Source organism: Budorcas taxicolor, chromosome 9 (assembly GCF_023091745.1).
Source record: "Budorcas taxicolor isolate Tak-1 chromosome 9, Takin1.1, whole genome shotgun sequence".
Taxonomy (NCBI): domain Eukaryota; kingdom Metazoa; phylum Chordata; class Mammalia; order Artiodactyla; family Bovidae; genus Budorcas; species Budorcas taxicolor.
The window spans coordinates 19,659,300-19,684,476 of record NC_068918.1 but is presented as its reverse complement, the minus strand read 5'-3'; the positions used below and the strand labels follow the sequence as shown (position 1 = coordinate 19,684,476).

Here is a 25,177-nt window from a genome sequence, read left to right as displayed (position 1 = left end):
GAAAAGTCATCAAAATCCTGTCAGGTTTAATATGAAATGACTGAATTTCTGAACACATTAAAAAAATAAATATTTCATGAATTTCAACTTGAAATTCATACTGTATGCCAAAGAGAATTTATTATCAATACAAGCAGTACTTACTTGATACTCTTGAGGGTTTTTCTACTAAAAATAAAGAAAACAAGTCTTGTTTAACTCAGGTAAAATACAAAGATATTATACATCAATAGACTGCATAAAAGTATCTAGTATCCTTTGACTTTCTTCTTTATTTTTCATGAGTTAGTGCATATGTGGAGCTCTCTAATGTCTGATAACATGGATCTTTGAATATCTTAATTGTTATTATGTGAGACATCAAAAAAATTATTAATCATTGCAGGTGTCACAACATACTTATGCTTTTAAACACGCTTACTAAAATCATCAGGATCTTTGTTAAATTGTTTTGGTTAAACTATAATTATACCTTAACACCAGTGAAATTACTTTGCATGATATAATTAATCTAAATACTTGCTTTAAACTTTCCAAATTCCACAAAATACATTATTGAGAATTATTTTCCTTTTAGACATGAATAAAAACAAATACATATTAGACTGTAAAATATAAACCTTAAAAAGGAACATGAAAAACCAACTAAATTTTCATAATCATTTATTTATTAGTTTCAATGAGAGATTATAATTCTTCAAATATGTTTTTCCATTAAACCCTATATATTCAGGATGAAGATATAAAGTGAAATGACTGTCTTAAATATAGCAGACTTTCTAACTTTCTGAAACAGAGAGAATGGGTAACATTCATATTCCATTAATGTCTAATTTAAAGGGCTAGGTTTGAAAATATAATTTTTAAGGAATCTGCATAACATGTTTTACTTTAAGACTTGTAGAGTTTCTGATATATCCTAATAATTGCAAAGTTACAAAAGTTAGGTTAATGGAATTCAGAAAAATACTTTAGAAAAGCTAATGTTATAATCTTTCCTTTCAAAATAGCATTGGCTAAAGAGACAGGAATTTAGATGTAATGAACCATTACCTGAGTGAAGGAATGAATAGAATGTGCTTATATTCTCAACTAGTTCTAGGTTAGACTTTCGCTTTCAGTTCAGTCGCTCAGAAGCGTCTGACTCTTTGAGACTCCATAAACCGCAGCACGTCAGGCCTCCCTATCCATCACCAACCGCAGAGTTTACCCAAGCTCATGTCCTTGAGTCGGTGATGTCATCCAACCATCTCATCCTCTGTTTTCCCCTTCTCCTCCCGCCCTCAATCTTTCCCAGCATCAGGATCTTTTCAAATGAGCCAGCTCTTCGCTTCAGGTGGCCAAAGTATTGGAGTTTCAGCTTCAACATCAGTCCTTCCAATGAACACCCAGGACTGATCTCCTTTAGGATGGACTGGTTGGATCTCCTTGCAGTCCAAGGGACTCTCAAGAGTCTTCTCCAACACCACAGTTCAAAAGCATCAGTTCTTCAGTGCTCAGCTTTCTTTATAGTCCAACTCTCACATCTATACATGACTACTGTAAAAACCATAGCCTTGACTAGATGGATCTTGTTGGCAAAATAATGTCTCTGCTTTTTAATATGCTGTCTAGTCTAGGTTGATCGTAACTTTCCATCCAAGCAGTAAGCATCTTTTAATTTCATGGCTGCAGTCACCATCTGCAGTGATTTTGGAGCCCAAAAAAATAAAGTCTGACACTGCTTCCACTGTTTCCCTTTCTCTTTGCCACGAAGTAATGGGACCAGATACCATGATCTCAGTTTTCTGAATGTTGAGCTTTAGGCCAACTCTTTCACTCTCCTCTTTCACTTGCATCAATAGGCTTTTTAGTTCTTCACTTTCTGCCATAAGGGTGGTGTCATCTGCATATCTGAGGTTACTGATATTTCTCCTGGCAATCTTGATTCCAGCTTGTGCTTCTTCCAGCCCAGCGTTTCTCATGATGTACTCTGCATTGAAGTTAAATAAGCAGGGTGACAATATACAGCCTTGACATACACCTTTTCCTATTTGGAACCAGTCTGTTGTTCCATGTCCAGTTTTAACTGTTGCTTTCTGACCTGCATACAGGTTTCTCAAGAGGCAGGTCAGGTGGTCTGGTATTCCCACCTCTTTCAGAATTTTCCACAGTTTATTGTGATCCACACAGTCAAAGGCTTTGGCATAGTCAATAAAGCAGAAATAGATGTTTTTCTGGAACTCTCTTGCTTTTTCGATGATCCAGTGGATGTTGGCAATTTGATCTCTGCTTCCTCTGCCTTTTCTAAAACCAGCTTGAAAATCTGGAAGTTCACGGTTCATGCATTGCTAAAGCCTGGCCTGGAGAATTTTGAGCATTACTTTACTAGCATGTGAGATGAGTGCAATTGTGCAGTAGTTTGAGCATTCTTTGGCATTGCCTTTCTTTGGGATTGGAATGAAAACAGACCTTTTCCAGTCCTGTGGCCACTGCTGAGTTTTCCAAATTTGCTGGCATATTGAGTGCAGCCCTTTCACAGCATCATCTTTCAGGATTTGAAACAGTTCAACTGGAATTCCATCACCTCCACTAGCTTTGTTTGTAGTGATGCTTTCTAAGGCCCACTTAACTTCACATTCTAGGATGTCTGGCTCTAGGTGAGTGATCACACCATAGTGATTATCTGGGTCATGAAGATCTTTTTTGTACAGTTCTTCTGTGTATTCTTGCCACCTCTTCTTAATATCTTCTGCTTCTGTTAGGTTCCTACCATTTCTGTCATTTATTGAGCCCATCTTTACATGAAATGTTCCCTTGGTATCTCTAATTTTCTTGAAGAGATCTCTAGTCTTTCCCATTCTATTGTTTTCCCCTATTTCTTTGCATTGATCACAGAGCAAGGCTTTCTTATCTCTCCTTGCTATTCTTTGGAACTCTGCATTCAAATGGGTATATCTTTATCATGGTAATTCAAGTCTATGCCCCGACCAGTAATGCTAAAGAAGCTGAAGTTGAACGTTTCTATGAAGACCTCCAAGACCTTTAGAACTAACACCCAAAAAAGATGTCCTTTGCATTATAGGGGACTGGAATGCAAAAGTAGGAAGTCAAGAAACACCTGGAGTGTTTGGCCTTGGAGTACAGAATGAAGCAGGGAAAGGCTAATAGAGTTTTGCCAAGAGAATGTTCTGGTCATGACAATCACCCTTTTCTAACAACACAAGAGAAGACTCTACATATGGACATCACCAGATAGTCAACACCGAAATCAGATTGATTATATTCTTTGCAGCCAAAGATGGAGAAGCTCTATACAGTCAGCAAAAACAAGACTGGGAGTTGACTGTGGCTCAGATCATGAACTCCTATTGCCCAATTCAACTTAAATTGAAGAAAGTGGGAAAAACCACTAGACCATTCAGGTATGACCTAAATCAAATCCCTTATTTTTTTCACGTGTAATAATTTTTTTCCTGCCATGTATTCATAATATGAAGGTCTTAGAAACAGACTCACAGAATACAGTAAGAAAGGAGCATCCATCCAGTGTCCAAATCCCTAGAATCATTTGGACAGCCGCCCTCTAGTCAGCACTAATAAACCACTTCCTTGGGGACAAAGTCAGGTGCCTTTTGTCTTTGAAAATGAAACTGTAACTGGACAGGCTCCTTTGTCCCTGGGGGTTCTCCTGGCAAGAGTATAGGAGTGGGTTGCCATGCCCTCCTCCAGGGGACCTTCCCAACTCAGGGATTAAACACAGGTTTCCCATACTGCAGGCAGATTCTTTACTGTCTGAGCTACCAGGGAAGCACATTTTATCCTTGGCCTGCTCTAATTGGTAGAAAGCTTTCCCTTATATTCGCCTACCACAGAGTGGTAGGATATTAAAATGTGATTGAATGGGCTTAAGTCTTTGACACCACACCCACTTGGAGCCAACTCCTGTCTCTATCAGGTAAACACTCCTAGAGGTTAGACTTCCTTCACCTAACATTAACTCAAGTTTAAACTGTGAACAATCACTGGGTCTATACTAAGATGGAAATTGAATTAATAATAGGAAAGGCTATAGCTGTGTGTTTTCAAAGTAATACATTACTTTTCATTCTTCTGGCTAAGTATCTTAAAAGATATAATGTTTTTGGAGAAATTTCCAATATAAAAGTTGTGTTCTTATATCATTTTACAAATCTGATTTGCTCTCTTACTTTAAATGTTACACCTTAATATTACTAAAAATTGTGTCTAAATATGTCCCACCATTTCAGGTATACACATTACAGTAAGCAGCAACAGGGACCAGTGAAAAACTAGATTCCTCCTGCTCCATACTCCCAGTATACACACAGACTAGAGATCTATATTTACTCTGAATGAAAATTCTTGTTTAATTATGGCATGTTTACTTAGCATTTAAAAATCTAAAGTATTTATGTTTTGTTACATTTTGAATTAATTAGAGTCATCTAAAATTTTATGACCCAGACTAAGTAATTCAGTTATACTCTTACATAATTCAGTTATACTCTTACAGTTTTATGATGATATCACCAAAATAGGTCACTCTCATTTTGGGTGAAGAACACCTGCCTGTCATGTGCATGCTAGCATCTGCCCTCTACTATCTACTTTGTATCTATGTTGAATTAATTTCAAAGATCGACTTATAGATAATAAAACTATATTCATGATATTAGTTATATTTGATGTAGTTGCAGATAAACGGACTATTGGCTCCTTCTCTTTTTACTACTCTATCATCGTTGAATGCAGTCATGCTGGGAAAGTCTTCTTGCAATAATAAATTTTTCCTTCCGATAGGTACTGGGATATCTAATGAATGTTTATGTTATTAATAGTTTCTGTTTCTTCACATTACCTAGTTTTCCACTGAAATGTAAGCATTCTGTTTGATTTCCTACCTGTCCACTTCCCCTGCTGTTAGAATTGTATAAACAGCTAGACTTTCTTGCTTTAGAAAATTTAGTGTTAATATTAAGCACCAACATAATTCAGGCATCTCCACATCAACACAGCATTTGAGGATTTACAAAGGTCAAGATTACCTTTTGTCACATTGTGTAATTGAAGAATTTCTTTTCTTGTTGGCACTGTATAAAAAAGAAAATATAAATTAAAATATGAACTTTTAGAGCAAATCTTCATTAAAAAATTTGGCTCACTTCAACTCTAAGCTTTAGCAACATGAGAATAATTTAAATGTTGTAAATATTTTCTCAAGGTGTTTTAAAAGTTTTCTCTTCTGCTAATCCCTAAGAAAAATAAATGTTAGCTGAAGAGATTGTTGTATCTGCATAAATAGAGATATGACATGAACTCAGTGATTACAGGGTATTTAAATGAATCTGAGTCCACAGACAATGGGTAATGTTGATTAATTGAATTTAGGTATAAACCAGAAAAGTGTCTTCTTTTGTTATTAACAATCTTTTCGGTATGTCTAAGAATGCTTTCCTCCTGACTCGACAGAATATTTCTCTGATGATTAAGGCCTTTGTAAGGTTTTTAGATGACTAAACATGGAAATCAGTGGTTATTGTATTATATTATGTAGTTTCCTAAATAAATAAAACTAAAGTTAAGATAAAAAAGCAGCATCGCAATGCAGCTTCTAACCAGTTTCTCACCAATGACCCAACACATGACTGCACACTGTAGGTGCGGCCTGCCATCCATTGCTCCTTTGACACCGTCATTATCACATGCTCTGATTATTTACCACTTTTCTTCTTTTAATCAGGCCAGCAATCATAGTGTACATAAAGAAAAGTTTTCTTTAAAACTGAAATAAATAAATTTTGACTCAAAATATTTTGACTTCAGGAACTTTTAAAAATTACCTTTTTCTTCTTTAAGATGTCTCATTTCTGCTTTTTCTATAGAGATAAAATGACAGAGTCATATACATATTTATTCAAAATAGTTTGACTTCAGGAACTTTTAAGCTTTTAAAAATTACCTTTTTCTTCTTTAAGATGTCTCATTTCTGCTTTTTCTATAGAGATAAAATGACAGAGTCATATACATATTTATTCAAAATATTTTGACTTCAGGAACTTTTAAGCTTTTAAAAATTACCTTTTTCTTCTTTAAGATGTCTCATTTCTGCTTTTTCTATAGAGATAAAATGAAAGAGTCATATACATATTTATTCAAAATATTCTGACTTCAGGAACTTTTGAACTTTTTAAAATTACCTTTTTCTTCTTTAAGATGTCTCATTTCTGCTTTTTCTATAGAGATAAAATGGTAGAGTCATATACATATTTATTTATAGGTCTTTCTAAGTTTGAAATTACATATTTTGCAGTCAATATTTACAATTCAGGAGTTATATATAGCAATAATGGAGTTTGCTTTAAGATCTCAGTTCCTGTTCCCTTTAGATATCTAATAATAATGCAATACTACACTCCTCACATGAATAACACTCTAAATAGCTTCGATTCTGATATACGCTTTAAAACCAATGTCCATATTTTCATGAATTGCTTTTTTAAGTGATATAATTTGTATAATTACATATTTTTGATTCCTGTGCTTTTATCACTAATTTGATATACATGCCTTAAAATGTATTTACCTTTACTTTCCTTTTCAGATTTTTCAATTTTCTTTTTTGCTAGGGGGGAAAAAATAACAATAAACCATTGGCTTAAAAACATAATTTTCTTACTCAGTTTTGGAGTAAATATTTGCAGATGAAACTTAATCCCGTAAGTGAAAGAGGGTCAAAGTTCTACTTTTAAAGATGTGAAGATAAAGTCTCCTTCCTTTGTGTAAGAACATGTACATTTCTGTTATCCTTGGTTACTTGGTTTTATAAAGCACAACCCCCTCCTTTTGTTTTCTGGTTTTTTTTTTTTTTTTTTTGTACCTGCTTTAGAGTAAAGCTAGAGTAAGCCATGCATTTATTAATAAGTTTAAACTAGCAACAGAAAAAAACATTCAAGTTTTCTATTGTTACCTTTTGGAAATGAAAATTTGATTAGTGCTATGAATACTCAATAAATTAACTGTTGAGTAAAAACAATGTAAGAGACAATATATCTCTGAGGAAAATGTAGACACATCCTTTTTAAATCAGAGTTTTGACTGACTGATGCTTTTCTTTAACTATATTTATCAGACAAGAGTAAGAAAGACACCAATATTTAATGAGTAACAACCAAGCATGTAGTGGCAGTGTTATATATGTTATTTCATTTCATACTTATTACAAGCCTTTTGGAAAGTCATTATGTCTGTTCTATAGATGAGTAAACTGGGAATCTGAGCTGTTAATGGATTTTCCCAAATGTTACACAGCTATATAGAGATTCAAATTTAAATATTATTCCTATAGATCTATGTTACCTCCTCTGGGTAAGCAAATATTTACCTGATTCTGTTACTTCTGGTGTTTCCTCTTTAGAAAAAAAAATAATAGAAAAAAGGAAGAAAAATAAAAGGAAATAATAATTTTGTTTTTTCAGTAGCAGACAACTGAACTTCATCTTTATGTTATTTCGTATTAATTCCAAAAGTAGTGACAATAGACACATACTCAAAATGGCAAAGAGATACGTTGGTAACTAATATTTCTGAAAACACAACTGGTATCTATTCTGGAAATAGAACCCCTATATACATTAATATTAAATAGTCTATTCATACATGGTAGAATGAATCAGTTTGAAGACATTTGGGTAGTTTTCTCAATTACAAATTATAAATCTCCATTATGTAAACTTTTAACATGATTTGAACATGTGCCTACACACATTCGTTCATTAACTTTTTATAAAGCAACTTCATGTATAAAAAGGAGTTAGTGCAATGAGTAGGGTTGAGAGATGAGATTTTAAAATATCACAAAAATAATCTCAACTCATAATGACTACAGTCAGAGTAGTGAGACAAAATACAAAAATGTTATTTGTCTTTAACCTATGATAATGATCCTTCAGTAAATTCAAAGACCAATTATTTTTTTAAAATATGCTTTCATTACAAATATGAAAAGCATATTACAAAAATATGCTTTCCATACAAATTCATTCAAATTATAGTATTTCCTATAAAACTGATAGGATAGGATCAGCCTATTTTATAAGAACAGATATATATAATGAATAATGTTTTATAAACAAAACTGCATTTGTAAATAATCATGGTGATATTTCTTATCTAGTAATCTAGTTTTGACTTTCAGCCCTTAATTTTTGTAATAACGTTCATATCAGTAGCACTTACACAGACATATACTAGATATTTTTGCCAACCCAAAGGCAACATTTAATGTTTAACACTGGCATTGAATCCATTCAGAAGAAAATCATAAATGTATTCACAAGAAATCTATCATGACACTTTTAAGGAACCAGGTTAGTCCTTGGCATTGAAAATCTTTAGACACAACTTCTAGTTACACTCTTGATTGAAATGTAAATATTTACCCCCAGGGTAATGTCAAGGTCATAATTTAATAGTATTAAATATACAATTTCATTTTTATATAATTTCATACATTTTCATTTTTCATACATTTAAAAAATTATTCCTTTTTACTATTGCTTGAAATGTTAAAATAAAACATTTATTCTGAACCACTAAAACAACTCATCTTTAACTTTTGAAGAAATATGAGAATAAAAAGCTAATATATTAAGATTAAATAATTGAACATGGGTATTGTGTGTTCTAAGCTTGTTTTAACTCAGCAATGACTATAAGAGGAACCTCCATACTGTATTTATTCAATATATTCTAACAAACAACTGAAGTACTTAAAAGAGAAATGGAACCACGTTTTTTTTGTTCTTTTTTCTTTTTTTGTGGACAGTATTAGTTAAGGTAATTGCATTAATTATACAGATAATGACAACAGAAGTCATTTTAGGCATTCCCTCACATAATCTGCTATAGTGTAATTGACACTCAAATATATGTTCAAATATTAATGAATAAAATATACACTATTCTTTGTCAATAGGAATCATTTATGTAGGTAATGTCATAATAGCTACTGCATTAATAAACATACCACAATAAATTTTACTGCAGGTACAATTTAAAGAAATTATAAAATTAAAATACTTAAATAGAAAATTCTTAAAATTTTAGTATGGTACACTTACTTGGAGTTGGTTTTGGTTTGTCTAAAAAGTAAAAAAAAAAAAAGAGAAAGAAAGAAAAGAAAAGGTCATTTTCTGGCTATAAGTAAAATATTAGACTTTTATATTTCATAATTCTGTTTGAGTTAAAATAAGAAAAGGCTAAACTTATATTAAAATGAGCAATAGGCAATGCAATTTGAGCAATTTAAAAATCATGTTCTAATGAATTCCATATTCCAATAAAACTTCAAAGTATAGGATCTTCTTGGTCTCTATCTTTGTAAAGTCTCATATTTCATCTGATGCAAAATGAATGCTTAAGATAATCTGAACTCCTTACTGTTCCTGAATGGCATAAAAGATACATTCTGCTATTGTCCTTTCAGAACATATTAATACTAATTAATATTAACTATTTAAACTTTTCCAACCCAGTCTTTTGAATGAAGAAGCTGACTTTATAAAATCTCAAGAAAAATTAGTGAATTGTTGGTGAAAAACACAAAACTATGCCATCCAAATACCTGATTTGTTTCTCAGATATGCTTTGTCCTCTGAAATTAACTAAAAGCATTAATTATGCAGCCTTACATGTAAATAACTATTTATTAATAAAGAACTAAATATTTATTGATGATTGTGAAGAATTTGAATCATCCAAAATTAAATTAATTCATTAACAGAGGAAATATAAGTTAATACAATTTTTAGAGGACAATTAGAGAAACCTATAAAAATTACATTAACTGTATCATTTCACTAAAATATTTAAGGACTTTTTACCCTAAATATAAATTTATAAAACTAGACAATTATATTTATAATTGTATATCATTAAAGAAAGCTTGTCAGATAACTTAAATATACTTCAATCAGAGACTAGTTAAGTAAACAGTGTATAACAATACAATAGAATACTAAATGAAGAAATGCTTTGTGTACTGATATAGAAAAATCTTCAAACACACTCTTAAACAGAAACACCTAGGGAAAGAGCTATTTATAGTATATCATGACTTGTGTAGAAAAGGTGAGTTATATATATATATATTTATATGTATATGTATATATAATTTGTAGACTATCACTTCTCCAGGGGATCCTCCAGACCCAGGAATTGAACCTGGGTCTCCTACATTGCATGTAGACTCTTTACACAGCTGAGCTACCAGGGAAGCAAATTTGTATGCAGGTATGTGTGTATATGTGGGCTTTCCTGGTGGCTCAACTGGTAAAGAATCTGCCTGCAGTGTGGGAGGCCTGGGTTCAACCTCTGGGTTGGGAACATCCCCTGCAGAAGGGCATGGCAAACCACTCCAGTATTCTTCCCTAGAGAATCCCCATGGACAGAGCAGCCTGGCGGGATGCAGTCTATGGGGTCGCAAAGAGATGGGCATGACTGAGTGACTAAGCACATGTTTATATGTATATGTCTTTTACATATATTGCTAGAGGGATACATTAAAAAATAACAATGATTACCTATCAGACATTATTGGATACTTGGAAAATGGGAGCTGGTAAAACAGGAAAAGAAGGGGAGGAGGGAAGCTTATTTTTGCAGTGAACCTCCTGTATGCCTTATTGTTGAACCATGCCAAGTATTATATATTTTAAAAATTGAATTACAGTTTTTAAAGTATTAAGCTATTATAGAATTGGATGGTTTCTATTTAAAGAAATTATACTAAGTTGAAATCCATGATTAATTTTCAGTGAAATATAATATGTACAGTTAGATATGATATTTTACAGTACATCAACAGTGACTCAACATTCATGCTCATGCTCAGTCGTGTCTGACTCTTTATGACCCCATGGACTGTAGCCCACCAGGCTCCTCTGTCCATGAGATTCTCCAGGCAAGAATATTGGAGTGGGTTGCCATTTCCTACTCCAGGGGATCTTTCTGACCAAGGGATCAAACCCATGTCTCTTGTGTCTCCTGCATTGGCAGGCAGATTCTTTCCCACTGCACTATCAGGGGAGCCCCGAGTCAACCTTACCAGTATGATAAATGATGTCAATACTGGCATCAGTAAAACACTGAATATTTTGGAAGGATCTTGTGAACCATGAAAGCAAATACTATTACATTAACACAGCTGTATTATAATAGAATGCTTAGCATTCCATATATATTGGTTATAATATTTAGCAAACTGCTTATCAACACTACCATAGCCCTTATGTCAGATAAACTAGATTCTATTACAAAATCACAAGACTAAACATTACCAGGAAAGAAAATGAAAAGTGCTTATATGTTTTGGTTTTATTTTCAAAGGTAAAGAAACAGTGAATTGGGATAGAATGCAAACCAAAAAGGCAAAATCACCTGTTTTTATAGACGGAGATTCTTTTCCTTGATGTTCAGCTTTTTCTAGAGAGAGAAATAAGAATTAACTCACAGTCTGTAGATTGTTTGTGTAGCAAGCATTTCTTATCTATATATTTGGAGGTAATCCTCAGTTTGTATGGGAAGCATGCTCCCAAAGTCATTTGCATGTAACTTGGAACATGGATAGCATATTGCCATGGAAACATGTTATAAACAAGATCAGGTTCATTCTCAGGGCATCCTGTAAGGTACTTTGAAGATGTTAGCCCTCTTGGTATAAGAAGAGGATAGAAAATGACAAAAAGGAGAATAATTGTAAGCATTTTTCTTTCTTTGCTGAAGCTTGAGTCATTCTTTGGAGATATTTTAAAGCAGATGACATTTGTCTTGGCATTTTATAAGCTTCCTTTTCACCTCTCTGACTTCTTCTAGGTCCCTTCTTGGCAGGACAGAAGCAATTTGGTACTGGTCATTTGTTTCTTATTGAAAATTTAACCTGCTGCTGCTGCTAAGTCGCTTCAGTCATGTCCGAGTCTGTGCGACCCTATAGATGAAAGCCTACCAGGCTCCTCCGTGCCTGGGATTCTCCAGGCAAGAACACTGGAGTGGGTTCCCATTTCCTTTTCCAATTTAACCTAAACTTGCCTTATTCCAGAAAGTATCACACTTTGTATTTTCATTTTCCTGGACTACCCTCTCATTTTAGGTTCAGTTAGAACTCTCACAGATGAATCTCAACTAAATCTAGGACATGACAACTGGAGCCACAACATGTACTTAATATTCTCAGACCTTTGAAAAATATTTGAATTAAAGTAAATTTTAGGAGATATCTTTCTTTCATCAGAAGTAGAATTTCAAATAAAGCCATTTAGAGTAGGATATTTTGAATGGAATTAAGATTATGTGGAAATAGAATAGATCACTGCCAAGTGCACGCTCAGGTTTATTATCCTGAGATGTTCTGGTTTACCTGTCCTCTCCTTCCCTCAGCCTGAATTTGGAGATTCTCCACAAGCAATATTATTTTCTCCCCATCATCTTGCACCAACAGTGAAGTGGGTGGGGAACTGTGGGATCTATGTTTCATAAGATTTAACTGGATATTTGTAAAGTAAGGATTGATAGCATTCAAGAATGAACTTCCATGATCTTAAAACTGTATAAATGTTAACATTACATAAGCATGCACAATAAAATAAGCCAATATGCAAGTTATTAAAACTGTGATAATAATAGTACTTCAAAAGTATAATAAAGTAAAAATAATATAAACTATATATATTTTATACTGCATTCAAAATACATGCAATAAGTTCTAGGAGGTAAATACATTCTATTTAGGCTCCTTATATTTCACTTTATCTCCTGAATCACTGATATGACCTCTTAACTGTCCTCACCAAATCTATCTTTGGATCTTGTCAATTCATTTTTCATACTTGATCCAGAGAACATTTGACAAATATTCACTCATACCTTCATCTAAGCCTCTGTTTCACAAATACATATCATTCAACAGCCAATATCATAATTCTGAAACAACTTTGTATATATTTACTACTGTGACAATGGGCAAATGTTCACGCTTTTCTGAGACCATTGGTCACTTTTATAACTCTCTACACCTGTAACATCTGTATCACTCCTGAGCAATGAAATGGATGATCTTTAAAGTATATGCTCATAAGAAAATTCCATGGTTTTAATTAAAAAGTGGCAAAATTTAATAATTCATAAAATTATGAAAAACAATAATACCAAAGATTACCTAACATAATTAATGCTGCTTAAAGCAAACAAATTAAAAATAGTATGTGCTTCATAACACCAAAAAGTGTATATTATTTCATTTTCTTTTGTCATTCATTATGTATGTTTAAAAGATAGCCCATTTATTCTAGCTTCTTAGTGTTATTTATAGCTTGTGTAGTCTCACTCTTTTAGTATTAGTAATACAATTTCCATAGATTTTTTTTCCATATGATTATAGTGCATTATTAATTAGTAGTGAAAGACAAAGGTGTTAAATCAAAGCCATAGCAATAACAGTAATTTATCACCTACAGAAGTACTTTAGCATTAAGTAAAACTAAAAATAACAATTGGGAAAAATAAGCATATTGTAAAAGCTGAAATTGCCAAGTAATAGTTTCCAGATTTTATTTTCATCTCTTACTTGTTGTTTTGGGTTTGACTGTAGAGAATGAAAGAAAACAAGTGACATATGATGAATACAAACTATGAAAAAAATAACTCTTTGGCATCTGTATTTGTTACTTCATTTTAAGTTCTCCTTAAGATTAATTCATTCTCTCTGAACACTGTTATTTCACTTTCAGCAAATATGTTAATCACACTGCTTATTGAAAACTAAGATGCACAAACTTTTGTGTAAAATTTGAACCAATCTATATATTTGAGATACAAATACATTGGGCTAGTTTCTTCATAATCTCCAAATACCCATATAACTAAATGAGATACTCAAGGGGTCATATTAACACATTGAGTGAGTGAGTGAATGAAGTTGCTCAGTTGTGCCTGATTCTTGGTGACCCCATGAATTGTAGCATACCAAGCTCTTCTGTCCACGGGATTTTCCAGGCAAGGGTACTCGAGTGGGTTGCCATTTCCTTCTCCAATTAACACATTAGGGTGAAAATTAAATGAATGCTAGCCAAAATTATAAGCTTAAGCAATAATTGGGATACAGTATAATGGTCATATGAGGTAATGTGAAAATAGCCTTCTGAGATTTATTTCTAAAGAAATAATAGTTCACAATTTCTATAAATAATTAGTTCTCTCCTGAATTCTATTATATTTTCCTCTGAGAACTATACTTAAACCCTGATTATCATGATTATCTGTTAAAAGAAAGAAATTGCTTCATAGTCCTTTTCCTTTGGAAAGATTTTTAGTAAGAAATAGGACTCTATTCATGGCCAAGGTAGTAGCATTTTCATTTTGGGATTAAATGGAGGCGATTCAGTCTTTGAAGATGTCAGCTGAGATGAAAACTTACTTTTGTTCATCCTTTAAGGACAGAACTCCAGAAATGAAAGAGTGTGTACATTTCTTTTTTTTCCTCTCACATTAAATGATGAGTTGATATTATATATTCTGTTGATCATTTTTCAAGGCAGATTTTAAAACATTATATAATCACATATAGTCTCTATGAAGTTCTCATGACTGAAAATTATTCCATCTCATATATGAACAGCAGACAGATTTTTGTGATTTTAAAATTGGAGAAAATGTGATTTGAAAGTGAGATTAAACACCTAATAGAACAGGATAATCAATGCATGCATAGCTTTCCTTGCAAATTATATATAAGCTTAGGTCTATCACATTAAAAAAAAGTAAAGTTATATCACTCTAGTTTTTCACTGTTAATTTTTATTGAATATATCTTTCAGTTATTTACAAAAACCTAGAATCTTAGAACTTATGACATAAAGTGCTCACACTCCAGTGAAGATGTGTGTGTGTGCATACCAACATAACACAAAACTGATACATAGAAGAAAAATTCGAAGCAGTTTATTTACCTGTTTTTTCTATCGTGGTAGCTTTTACATGCTTGACAACTTTTTCATCTGTGATAGGAAAAGAGTTAACACAGTGGACATTTTAAATGCATCAGTTCAAAACAGTGACACATTTCAACCTTGATATTTTGTATTCTCTTTGAAATAACAGCAATACTGAGACAACCTTAGCTGTTTTCTCAATTAAACAAGTGATATCTTTTATTCAAATTGGATGGCAGCACAAAGAAAATCTGTCCAGCTGCAGATGTCCTTTGCAAGTTTCTTGCCACAAAACTTTTTCTAATTCAAATGGTCCCCTAACCCCTAATCAAAGTACACTGCATCCTTTGCCTTCACTGTATTTCACTGCATTTGTCTATACAGGAGTACACATAAAACACACAATCCCTTTTCATTATTGAGTAAGAATAGGAAAAAACAATTTATCTTTCGTGAGCAAGACACCTCCCTGGGAAGCCAGAACTAGCCTGAAAACCCAAGTTTTTATGTCACAAAGATGGGGAAGGGCAAAGGTGGTATATTTATGGGGTGTCTTCTGTGCTGTAGATTTTTGTAGACAGTGTTAAAGAGATTTGGATCAAAGCAAAGGGATTAGAATAAAGATTCTATATAAAATTAAGCTTTTCAAGTATTCAGCAGTGGGAATAAATCAGTGAAATATTCTAATTGGAAAGTTTCACTTGGAAACAGAATTTAGAGTATGAACATGATTACTGAAATAAAAGATGTGGCTAGAGGGGAATGCCTTTGTTAGATACGCAGAGATGAAACTCTCTCCTGCTCTCAAGATTTCATCTCAAAAATGGGTGTCATTCAGGACAATAAAGACACAGGGTTTATTATTCATGATATCAGAAGGTTCTAAAAGTTGTTTCTAAAGTTTTGCTTATGTCAGTACAGACTGCTTTTCTTACCGCCCCACAGTCAGGCTCTGCTTTCCTTATTTCTAGCGACTCGAATCGACTGAAACAGATTTTCTAAAGTAAAATCTTAAAAATATAAGCAGAAGTTTCCTAAGATATGTTTGGAGAAGGTGTTTTTACCTTTTTAAAGATTCTGACCTAACCATATTCACAATGTCAGGTAGACAATTCAGCCTAGAATAAAGGACCATGTTCTACAGAAAAACTGGGAATTGCTACAACCTCAAAATTAAATTCATATTTAATTGGGTTAAATTAAAATTTAAATAAAGTTTCTATTCTTAAATAAAAACTAATGATTAAACTAGTCTTGGTAATTTTTCTATTTCTTTTTATGAGCAGAACCCATTGGCTTACCTCCACTTTCTGTAAAGTGTAAAACTAGGAATAAGAAGAAAGGAAGGGAGGCAAAAATGAAGGAAAGAAGGAAGAAGGATTAGAAGCAGGAGGAAATTGCTTTCTTTTTTATTTCCTTTTCTTGAGATTTTTGGACTTGAAGATGATCACGTCTGAATGGGCCATTCTGAATTACAAGTTTTCTAGGGATGTCTTGCCCCAAACAGAACAAAGCAAAACAAAATATAGAGCCCATTAAACTGAATGGGCATTCAGCATTCAAATGAATGCTGGCAAAATGGTCTTTGTGCTAAGCTAAGTTTCTGATAGGAAAAGATCATGAGCTATCTAGTTATATCTAGCAGGACAAGTTCTCTCAGCACAAAAAAGAAACCAAAACAAAACACTGTGAAGGACTAAAATTAGAAGCTGAGTGACTTAACACATGAATCTTTTCTAACAACTTTAAATCTGACTCTAAGCTCATCATCCTGCTAAAATTAGAACACTGGGAGACAATTTGATACTACAAATACCACCTGAAAAATACCTGGTTTACCATGAGAAATAGCCTTTTCTGGTTTCACTGTGTCTTGTTCTGAAAATAATAAAAAGAAAATATTTTTGGATGTGTGTGTTAGTCACTCAGTCGTGACTAACAGTTGTACTCTTTGCAACCCCATGGACTACTAGCCCACCAGTAACCCTGTCCCCTGTCCATGGAATTTTCCAGGCAGGAATACTGGAGTGGGTTGCCATTCCCTTCTCCAGAGGATCTTCCTGACCTAGGGATTGGACCCAGGTCTCCCACATGCAGGCAGATTCGTTTCCCGCTGAGCCATAAGGGGAATCCAAGAATGCTGGAGTGGGTAGCCTATCCTTTCTCCAGGGGAACTTCCCGATCCAGGAATCCAACTGGGGTCTCCTGCATTGCAGAAGGATTCTTTACCACCTGAGCTACCTGGGAAGTCATTTGGATATTTAGAAGCTTTATAAATCAACATATGGTAAATTTAACATATGAATTTAACATATGGTTAATTTAACATATGGTTAATTTAACATATGAATTAACATGAATTTTCTCTGTGAAATGGTCCAGTGATTTGTTAAGTAGAAAATAATTGACAGATTTGAACAAACATGCCTATGGAGAAGAACTGTTCCTCAATTTTCATGTCATCCTAGTTTAGATAAAAAAAACTTTAAGGTTTTGGTTGCATGAAAACAATATACCAAGATTTCTTATTTACATTTAAACACCTATAATTTCCAAAACATAGGCCATAGTAAAGCACAAATACTTAGGCATATATTGCATATATATTATTAAAATACTTAATTTTTTGTTAAAATTCTATATTAGCTTTATAGATAAAATAAAGATACATACTGTGTATTTGAGCTTTTTCAGATGAAGCTAGAACATAAACATTTATAATACAAAAAATCAATTAATTTTGCCTGCTAAATTATAGTATTTATAATAATAAATGAAAGTTCTAAATAGTACTAGACCTAAACAGAAGTTTTAAATGGTATTGGTCTTCTGATTTAAAAAAAAAAAGACAAAATGCAAAATATTTATACTGGGTAACACTCATCTGCAGCCAATAAACATACTTAGGAAAATAAATCATAAGACAGTAGTTTGGCATTTTTAAACCTTGGTACATTAAAAAGATATATTTTTTATAAGAGAAACTAGGCTCAAGTTTATGAAGAGTTGTCAAGTAAGTTCTAGTGAGAATTAAAGGAATAATATAGTATTGTATATATACATCTAGACTTGGATTTTTGAGTTTGTTGTTGTTTAAGAATCCTGCTATATAATAATTATAATGTAGAAATATATTATAATGAAGAAATAGCATCCATAGAGCCTGAGGTTTTTTTTTTGTTTTTTTTTTTTACTTGCCTCAGGTGAGTAGCTAGTTGGTACCAGAGCTAGGACTTACACACACTAAATAGCAATGTAAACTTGGAAAGATTGCTCTGATTTAGGTCAATGTTGCCTCTTAATAAAATCATTGTTAGTCTGGGACAGTCTCGTAGTGAGATTACCCAGGGTTTTGAGTAGACCAAACATGGGCACAATTCTAGCTTCAACATTTACTAACTTGAAAATCTTGTCTATTGAACTGTTTCCACAGATACTAAATATGGGTAATAACGGTCATGTTACATGCCTCTCACAGTGAAATGATCAAAACTGAATCTTACACTATTCCTTAGCTCATGCAGATGCTTGCTAAATTCTTCTCTTTCCTTTCAATTCCCAGCAGTCTACGACTTTTATGACTCTGGTGTTTTATCAGAAATAAACTCACAAATTAAATATGACTAACACCGGACTTTGAAGAACTCTAAGAAATGTCTCTTGAAACCTGGAGTCTCTGCTGACATTCATTTAAAGCCATATTCCAGATATTTTGTCTATGGAATATCGCCATTCTCACCTAATCCAGTGCTGTAAAAACATATGGAATAATGGAGTAGCGAAAACAGTGAGGATGTGGAAGACACTGTGTAAATCCCCACTGGTGTCATTTTAGTTCTAAAATAACAGCAACATTAGCTCTGTATCTATTTAAGAATAAAATATTGTTACCTGGTTTTGCTTCCTTTTTAACTTGTGACTCTGAAGGGAAAACAAAAGACAGAAATTTTAAAATCTGAAAAAAAAAAAACTAGAGCACAAATTCAGTTTTGGACACTATTTTGTTTTATTTACCATAATTTGAAAAAGCAAAATTTTAGTAAAACTTATCTTAGTTTCCTACTGGCCTGCCAGTATTGGACTATTAAACACACAGTAGTTAAAATCATGCCACGTACGTGTCTGTCATTAAGTTGTTGCTACTGCTAATGGATTTCAACCTGAATTTTCTGTTTTCTCAAGATTATTGTTGTAGAGAATAGCCCCAATGTCAACATACGATAAATGACTTGATATAGGATTTGGAAGAATATTTTTTGAAATATATCTAGTTGTGATTCAGAAATTTAGACAATGTTATGATTTGAATTATACGCTGTTGCTGTTCAGTCTGTCAGTCGTGTCTGACTCTGCAGCCTCATGGACTGCTGCAGGCCAGGTTTCCCTGTCCTTCACTGTCTCCTGAGTTTGCTTAAACTATGTGCTGCTGCTGCTGCTGCTAAGTCGCTTCAGTCGTGTCCGACACTGTGCGACCCCATAGATGGCAGCCCACCAGGCTCCGCCATCCCTGGGATTCTCCAGGAAAGAACAATGGAGTGGGTTGCCATTTCCTTCTCCAATGCATGAAAGGGAAAAGTGAAAGTGAAGTCGCTCAGTTGTGTCCAACTCTTCGCGATCCTACACACACACAAAAATATGTTTAACTCCTGTCTGCTGGGTAGAAGGTGAAGTTTGTAAGTGAAGGATGTTGATCTTCAGTTTAGAAAACTCTGAGTAGAGTGTGGAAAGCACAGCGTGGATTCTCTTCATTGCTTATAACAAAATGAGAAAGAGAAGATAAATTGAGGAGTAAACTATTATTTAAGAGGAACCAGTACTTGGTGACTGAGAAAATGCTCACCCTGACTAGATAGTGCACCCTGGAGACAGGACCAAGGGTGTGGCTGGAAAGAATCATGGGTCCAATCTTCCACCTCAGCAAAAGGCAGAAATAGAGGTGTGGTGACCCAGGGAGATCTGTGGGGGACCCTTCTGTGCAATGACTTGGATCTTCAGGAACTGAACTCTCAAGATGAGTCATGTTTTTGAAAATTTTATGCAAACGAAAATAATGCTGGCCTGGACAGAAGCGAACAGAAACAGGATGAAATGAAAGAATGTTAACTCTAAGGACCAGCCATGATTCACCGGCTTGGATGATGGGACTTCCCTGGGCAGAGAGGGCAGGACTGCCACCCCGGTGGGCCGAGGGGCCAGAGCCACTGTCCCCTCACCTCAGGTCCAGAGAACACAGCACTGAACCAAAGAGGACATCTTCAGGCTTTGACACCTAATGGAATCTTCCCCGCTATGTGTTGGATTTACTTGGGACCTGTGACCCTTCTTCTTCGTTCCAATTTGTCCCCTTTGGAATGGGAATATACATTCTAACCAGTTTCACATTTTTTTTTTTTTTTGAAACAGCTGTTTTGCTGGCTTCACAAGTGGAGAGGAATTTTATGAGAGAAGAATCATACCCTGAGTTTTACCCATACTGATTTAGATAAAGAGATATGAGAATTTGAATTGATAAAGTTTTGGACTTAGTTCCGTTCAGTTCAGTTCAGTCGTGCTAAAATTATTAGGACTCTTAGAAATGTTGAAATGGAGTGAATGTATTTTGCTACATGTGAAGGACACGAACTTTGGAGGGGTCACAGGGTAGACCTTTGAAAGTTGACTTGTGTTATCCTAAAAGATGTTCTGCAATCCTAAGCCCCAGTGCCTCAGAAACAAACAAAAAGTGAAAGTGTTAATTGCTCAATCGTGTCTGACTCTCTGTGCCCCAATGGACTGTAGTCCATCAGGCTTCTCTGTCCATGGGGTTTCTCAAGCAAGAATACTGGAATGGGTAGTCATTGCCTCATACCCTGCTGATATCTTGATTTCAAACATCTAACACCCAGAACTGTAAGAGAATACATATTTGTTGTTTCTAGCCACCTAGTTTATGGCATTTTATTACAGCAACCTCATAACAATGGCAGAAAGGCAATGGCACCCCACTCCAGTACTCTTGCCTGGAAAATCCCATGGGTGGAGGAGCCTGGTAGGCTGCAGTCCATGGGGTTGCGAAGAGTCGGACACAACTGAGCGACTTCACTTTTACTTTTGATTTTATGCATTGGAGAAGGAAATGGCAACCCACTCCAGTGTTCTTGCCTGGAGAATCCCAGGGACGGGGGAGCCTGGTGGGCTGCCGTCTATGGGGTCGCACAGAGTCGGACTCAACTGAAGCGACTTAGCAGCAGTAGCAGCAGCATAACAATGTACTGGTTCAAAATTGGGAAAGGAGTATGTTAAGGCTGTATATTGTCACCCTGCTTATATAACTTATATGCAGACAAATCATGAGAAATACTAGGCTGGATGAATCACAAGCTGGAATCAAGATTTCTGGGAGAAATATCAATAACCTCAGATATGCAGATAATACCACACTGATGGCAGAAAGCAAAGAAGAACTAAAGAGCCTCTTGATGAAGGTGAAAGAGGAGAGTGGAAAAAGCCGGCTTAAAACTCAACATTCAAAAATCTAAGATCGTGGCATCTGGTCCCATCATTTCATGACAAATAGATGGGGAAACAATGGAAACAGTGACGGACTTTATTTTCTTGGGCTCCAAAATCACTGCAGATGATGACTGTAGCCATGAAATTAAAAGATGCTAGCTCCTTGGAAGAAAAGCTATGACAAATCTAGACAGCATATTAAAAAGCAGAGATATCACTTTGCCAACAAAGGTCTGTATGTCAAAACTAGGTTTTTTCCAGTAGTCACATACAGATGAAAGAGTTGGACCATAAAGAAGGCTGAGTGCTGGAGAATTGATGCTTTTGAGTTGTGGTGTTGGAGAAGACTCTTGAGAGTCTCGTGGACAGCAAGGAGATCAAACTAGTCATTCCTAAAGGAAATAAACTGTGAATATTCATTGGAAGGAGTGATGCTGAAACTGAAACTTCAATATTTTAGCCACCTGATGCAAAGGGCCAACTCATTGGAAAAGACCTTGATGCTGGGAAATATTGAGGGTAGGAGGAGAAGGGGGTGACAAAGGATGAGATGGTTGGATAGCATCATCGACTCAATGGACATGAGTTTGAGCAAACTCCAGGAGACAGTGAAGGACAGGGAAGGCTGGTGTGCTGTGGTCTGTGGGATTAGAGAGTCAGATATGACTTAGCGACTGAACAACAACATGATACTAATACGGTTGGGAGACATGAGTCAAAAGTTAACTGTTTTGAAAATCATTGTTGTGTTTTCTTTTAAATAGTGCCTGCTGCCTGCTATTGCCCTCAGAAATGTTCATCTGACTCAGGAGCCCCCAAAATTAGAAGAGTAAGAGCAGCTGTTTCTCTGACAGGATGTCTGTGTTCTACAGCAATGAGTGAAAAATAGTCTTCAGTCATTTGTTTCTTCTGAACGATATAAATTTATCAGTGATTTCATCTTTGTAAATAGGACTTTTTCTAGGGAAAGGTAGTATATGTTTGTTTTATTTTAAAAAGTTGTTAAAGAATAAAATTTCAGTATAATATTTGCACTCAGGATATTTGCAAAAAGATATGCTATGGGGTTTTCTGGGAGGCTCAGCTGGTAGAGAATCCGCCTGCAATGCAGGACACCCCAGTTTGATTCCTGGGTACGGAAGTTCCCCTGGAGAAGGGAAAGTCTACCTACTTCAGCATTCTTAGGCTTCTTTGGTGGCTCAGATGGTAAAGAATCGAACTCAGGGAGACCTGGCTTCAATCCCTGGGTTGGGAAGATCCCCTGGAGGAGGGCATGGCAATACATTCTAGAATCCTTGCCTGGAGAATCTCCATGGACAGAGGATCCTGGTGGGCTACAGTCCATGGGGTTGCAAAGAGTCAGACATGACTGAGTGACAAAGCACGGCACAGCATACACTTGTCATAAACATGGAGTGCAAGTACAAATCTGCACATTAAATGTACATACCTGGCTTCTCTTGTTTTTTCACTTGTGGCTCTAAAAATGAGTAAACATTAGTAATTATGATTGTATAAAATATTTATTTCCTATTCTCATGCATAATTCTTTTATATCATATTTATTATTGTCTAATCATCAATATATTTAATTTCCTTCTTCTTAAAATTGCAGCAGATTAATACACACACAAGTAAAGATTCCTCATTACCAACCACAATAAGAATTATTTTGAGAAAACATTGGAAATGTGCACTAAGGATTTTAATGAGAAATTAATGAAAGGTATTAATTTGTTCATCCAAGGAATGAGGGATGAAGGAAAATTTCAGCATAGCAAATCCTCAGAAATACAAGATAACCAGCACATTATCTACACAAAATAGTTAAACCTTTGACTTTATGCAAAACACTCAACAATGGAATCAGAAGATGAGTAAAGCATGCATTTAAGATTTTTTAATATTAGGCATGCACATAACATACGTGGAGACTTGGGCTTGACTTCTTTGCCTAGAAAAAGTTTAAAAATTATTAAAAATGGAGTCATTTCATTGTTATTGGATAAACATTGTGTATGATAGAATATCACGTATTTGAACGTCAAACACTGTAGATCCCAACTATCTTTATTGAAATTTTTATAGGATATGCACGTTAATGTCCAAGACAAGTTACTAATTGAAAAAATCATTTAAAATAACAGCAGTTTAGTTTCATGGCACCATCAAAAGATACTTTTTTCACAAACCCTTGTATATAATGTTAACTGTTTAATCTAATGTTAAGGTAGAAGATATCATTTTATTTCGAGAAATTACTTTTAGCCTTTCATTACCCAAAATGAAAACTTCAAGACTACTGTTTTCATTTCCATTAACATTATAAATACGTTATTTGTTCCAGTATGATATATTATGAAGTGACTGCTGCTGAATCTGCAATTCTTGATGATCTAAAGTATACTTGAATATATATATATATATATATATATATATATATGAATTTATTGCATATTGGATTCTTAGTGTAAGGGTTCTCAAATTTTCTGTGAAAGTTCATATATATATATATATATTATTTATTATTATTTTTTTACTTTGGAGCCGTATGATCTCTGTTGGAGATCTATGGAGATTTTTTTGGAGCCACTATTTAACTCTGCTGTTGTAACACAGAAGCAGCTACAAACATTATGTAAATGAATAGACTGGCTATGTTTCAGTAAAACTTTACTTACACAAGCTGACAGCCAGTCTACAGGACATTGTTTGCCAACCTCTGTCCTATCCATAGTCAATTTTAACTTTCTCTCTTGTCTCAACGAAGATTTTAACAGCAAACAAAGCACCTTTGATTCTGAATTCCCGTATAAATAGCATTCAATACCTTTCCATCACTGCTCAACTAAACTTCTAAAGAATGTCAGCTTTACTTGCTTTTTCCATTTGTTGACTCCCATTTAATTATTAATTCACTATCATCAAGCATCTATTCCCAATGTTATATTTATTAGACATCTGTGCTCACCAATTCTCCTTACGTTCCAATATCAACGAACATATGTAATTATGTGGATAACTTTCTTTCTAAATTTCTGTTCATTTGTCTTCTGGGAAGGAGGAACATAACATTTTCTACTATAATAAGATAAACATTTATACCATTCTCTTCATTCTTAAAAGTGTCCTAGTGACTTTGCCTCCTAGCTAAGATAAAATAAAGGGACTTGATTCGTTTTCATACTTGAAACTACAGGAAACAGAAGAAAATTATATACAATAAGGTTGGACAACAGACAATAGAGGGCAGTGACTCTTAAGTGACGAAAAACAAATGACGTGTGCTCTATGATTATCCCAGCTTAATGCTGTGAGGAGTTGCAGCCAGTTAGTGCAGGCACGGAGCGGATTTGGTGACATCTAGCTGGGAATCTAGAGAAACCACGGCAATGAGAGGTCAGCGGTCAGAATGTAAAGTGTTAGTTGCTGAGTCATGTCTGACTCTTTGTGACCGCCTGGACTGTAGCCCACCATGGTCTCTGCTCATAGAATTCTCCAAGCAAGAATACTAAAGTGGGTAGCCATGCCCTTCTCCAGGGGATCTTCCCGACCCAGGTCTCCTGTGTTACAAGCAGATTCTTTGCTGTCTGAGCTACCAGGGAAGCACCAGAATAATGTAAAGTAGGAAGCTAAAGATACTAGAAAGAGATAGAAAAGAGATAAAGTCTGGGGAATTTGTGGAAGGCTCCCTCAAGTCT

The 25,177-nt window shown here is 34.5% G+C and overlaps 1 protein-coding gene across 32 annotated transcripts in view; it reads right to left on the bottom strand.

The window, feature by feature from the left end:
* Positions 1 to 25,177, bottom strand: part of TRDN (triadin) — a 405,761-nt gene that overhangs the window by 23,601 nt on the left and 356,983 nt on the right. For 3 of the 32 annotated variants that reach the window (XM_052645523.1, XM_052645524.1, XM_052645538.1), the window contains 18 exons: positions 23,404 to 23,430; positions 22,927 to 22,956; positions 18,876 to 18,905; positions 17,658 to 17,684; positions 16,815 to 16,862; positions 16,286 to 16,309; positions 15,003 to 15,050; positions 13,622 to 13,639; positions 11,440 to 11,484; positions 9,123 to 9,143; positions 7,385 to 7,411; positions 6,587 to 6,625; positions 6,201 to 6,236; positions 6,082 to 6,117; positions 5,963 to 5,998; positions 5,844 to 5,879; positions 5,049 to 5,093; positions 145 to 168 (listed from right to left, as the gene is read on the bottom strand). In XM_052645523.1, coding sequence (XP_052501483.1) covers positions 145 to 168; positions 5,049 to 5,093; positions 5,844 to 5,879; positions 5,963 to 5,998; positions 6,082 to 6,117; positions 6,201 to 6,236; positions 6,587 to 6,625; positions 7,385 to 7,411; positions 9,123 to 9,143; positions 11,440 to 11,484; positions 13,622 to 13,639; positions 15,003 to 15,050; positions 16,286 to 16,309; positions 16,815 to 16,862; positions 17,658 to 17,684; positions 18,876 to 18,905; positions 22,927 to 22,956; positions 23,404 to 23,430 — 597 coding nt within the window. The remainder of the gene's footprint in view (positions 1 to 144; positions 169 to 5,048; positions 5,094 to 5,843; positions 5,880 to 5,962; positions 5,999 to 6,081; positions 6,118 to 6,200; positions 6,237 to 6,586; positions 6,626 to 7,384; positions 7,412 to 9,122; positions 9,144 to 11,439; positions 11,485 to 13,621; positions 13,640 to 15,002; positions 15,051 to 16,285; positions 16,310 to 16,814; positions 16,863 to 17,657; positions 17,685 to 18,875; positions 18,906 to 22,926; positions 22,957 to 23,403; positions 23,431 to 25,177) is intronic. The other 29 variants (XM_052645525.1, XM_052645526.1, XM_052645530.1 and 26 more) reach the window with 25 other exon arrangements.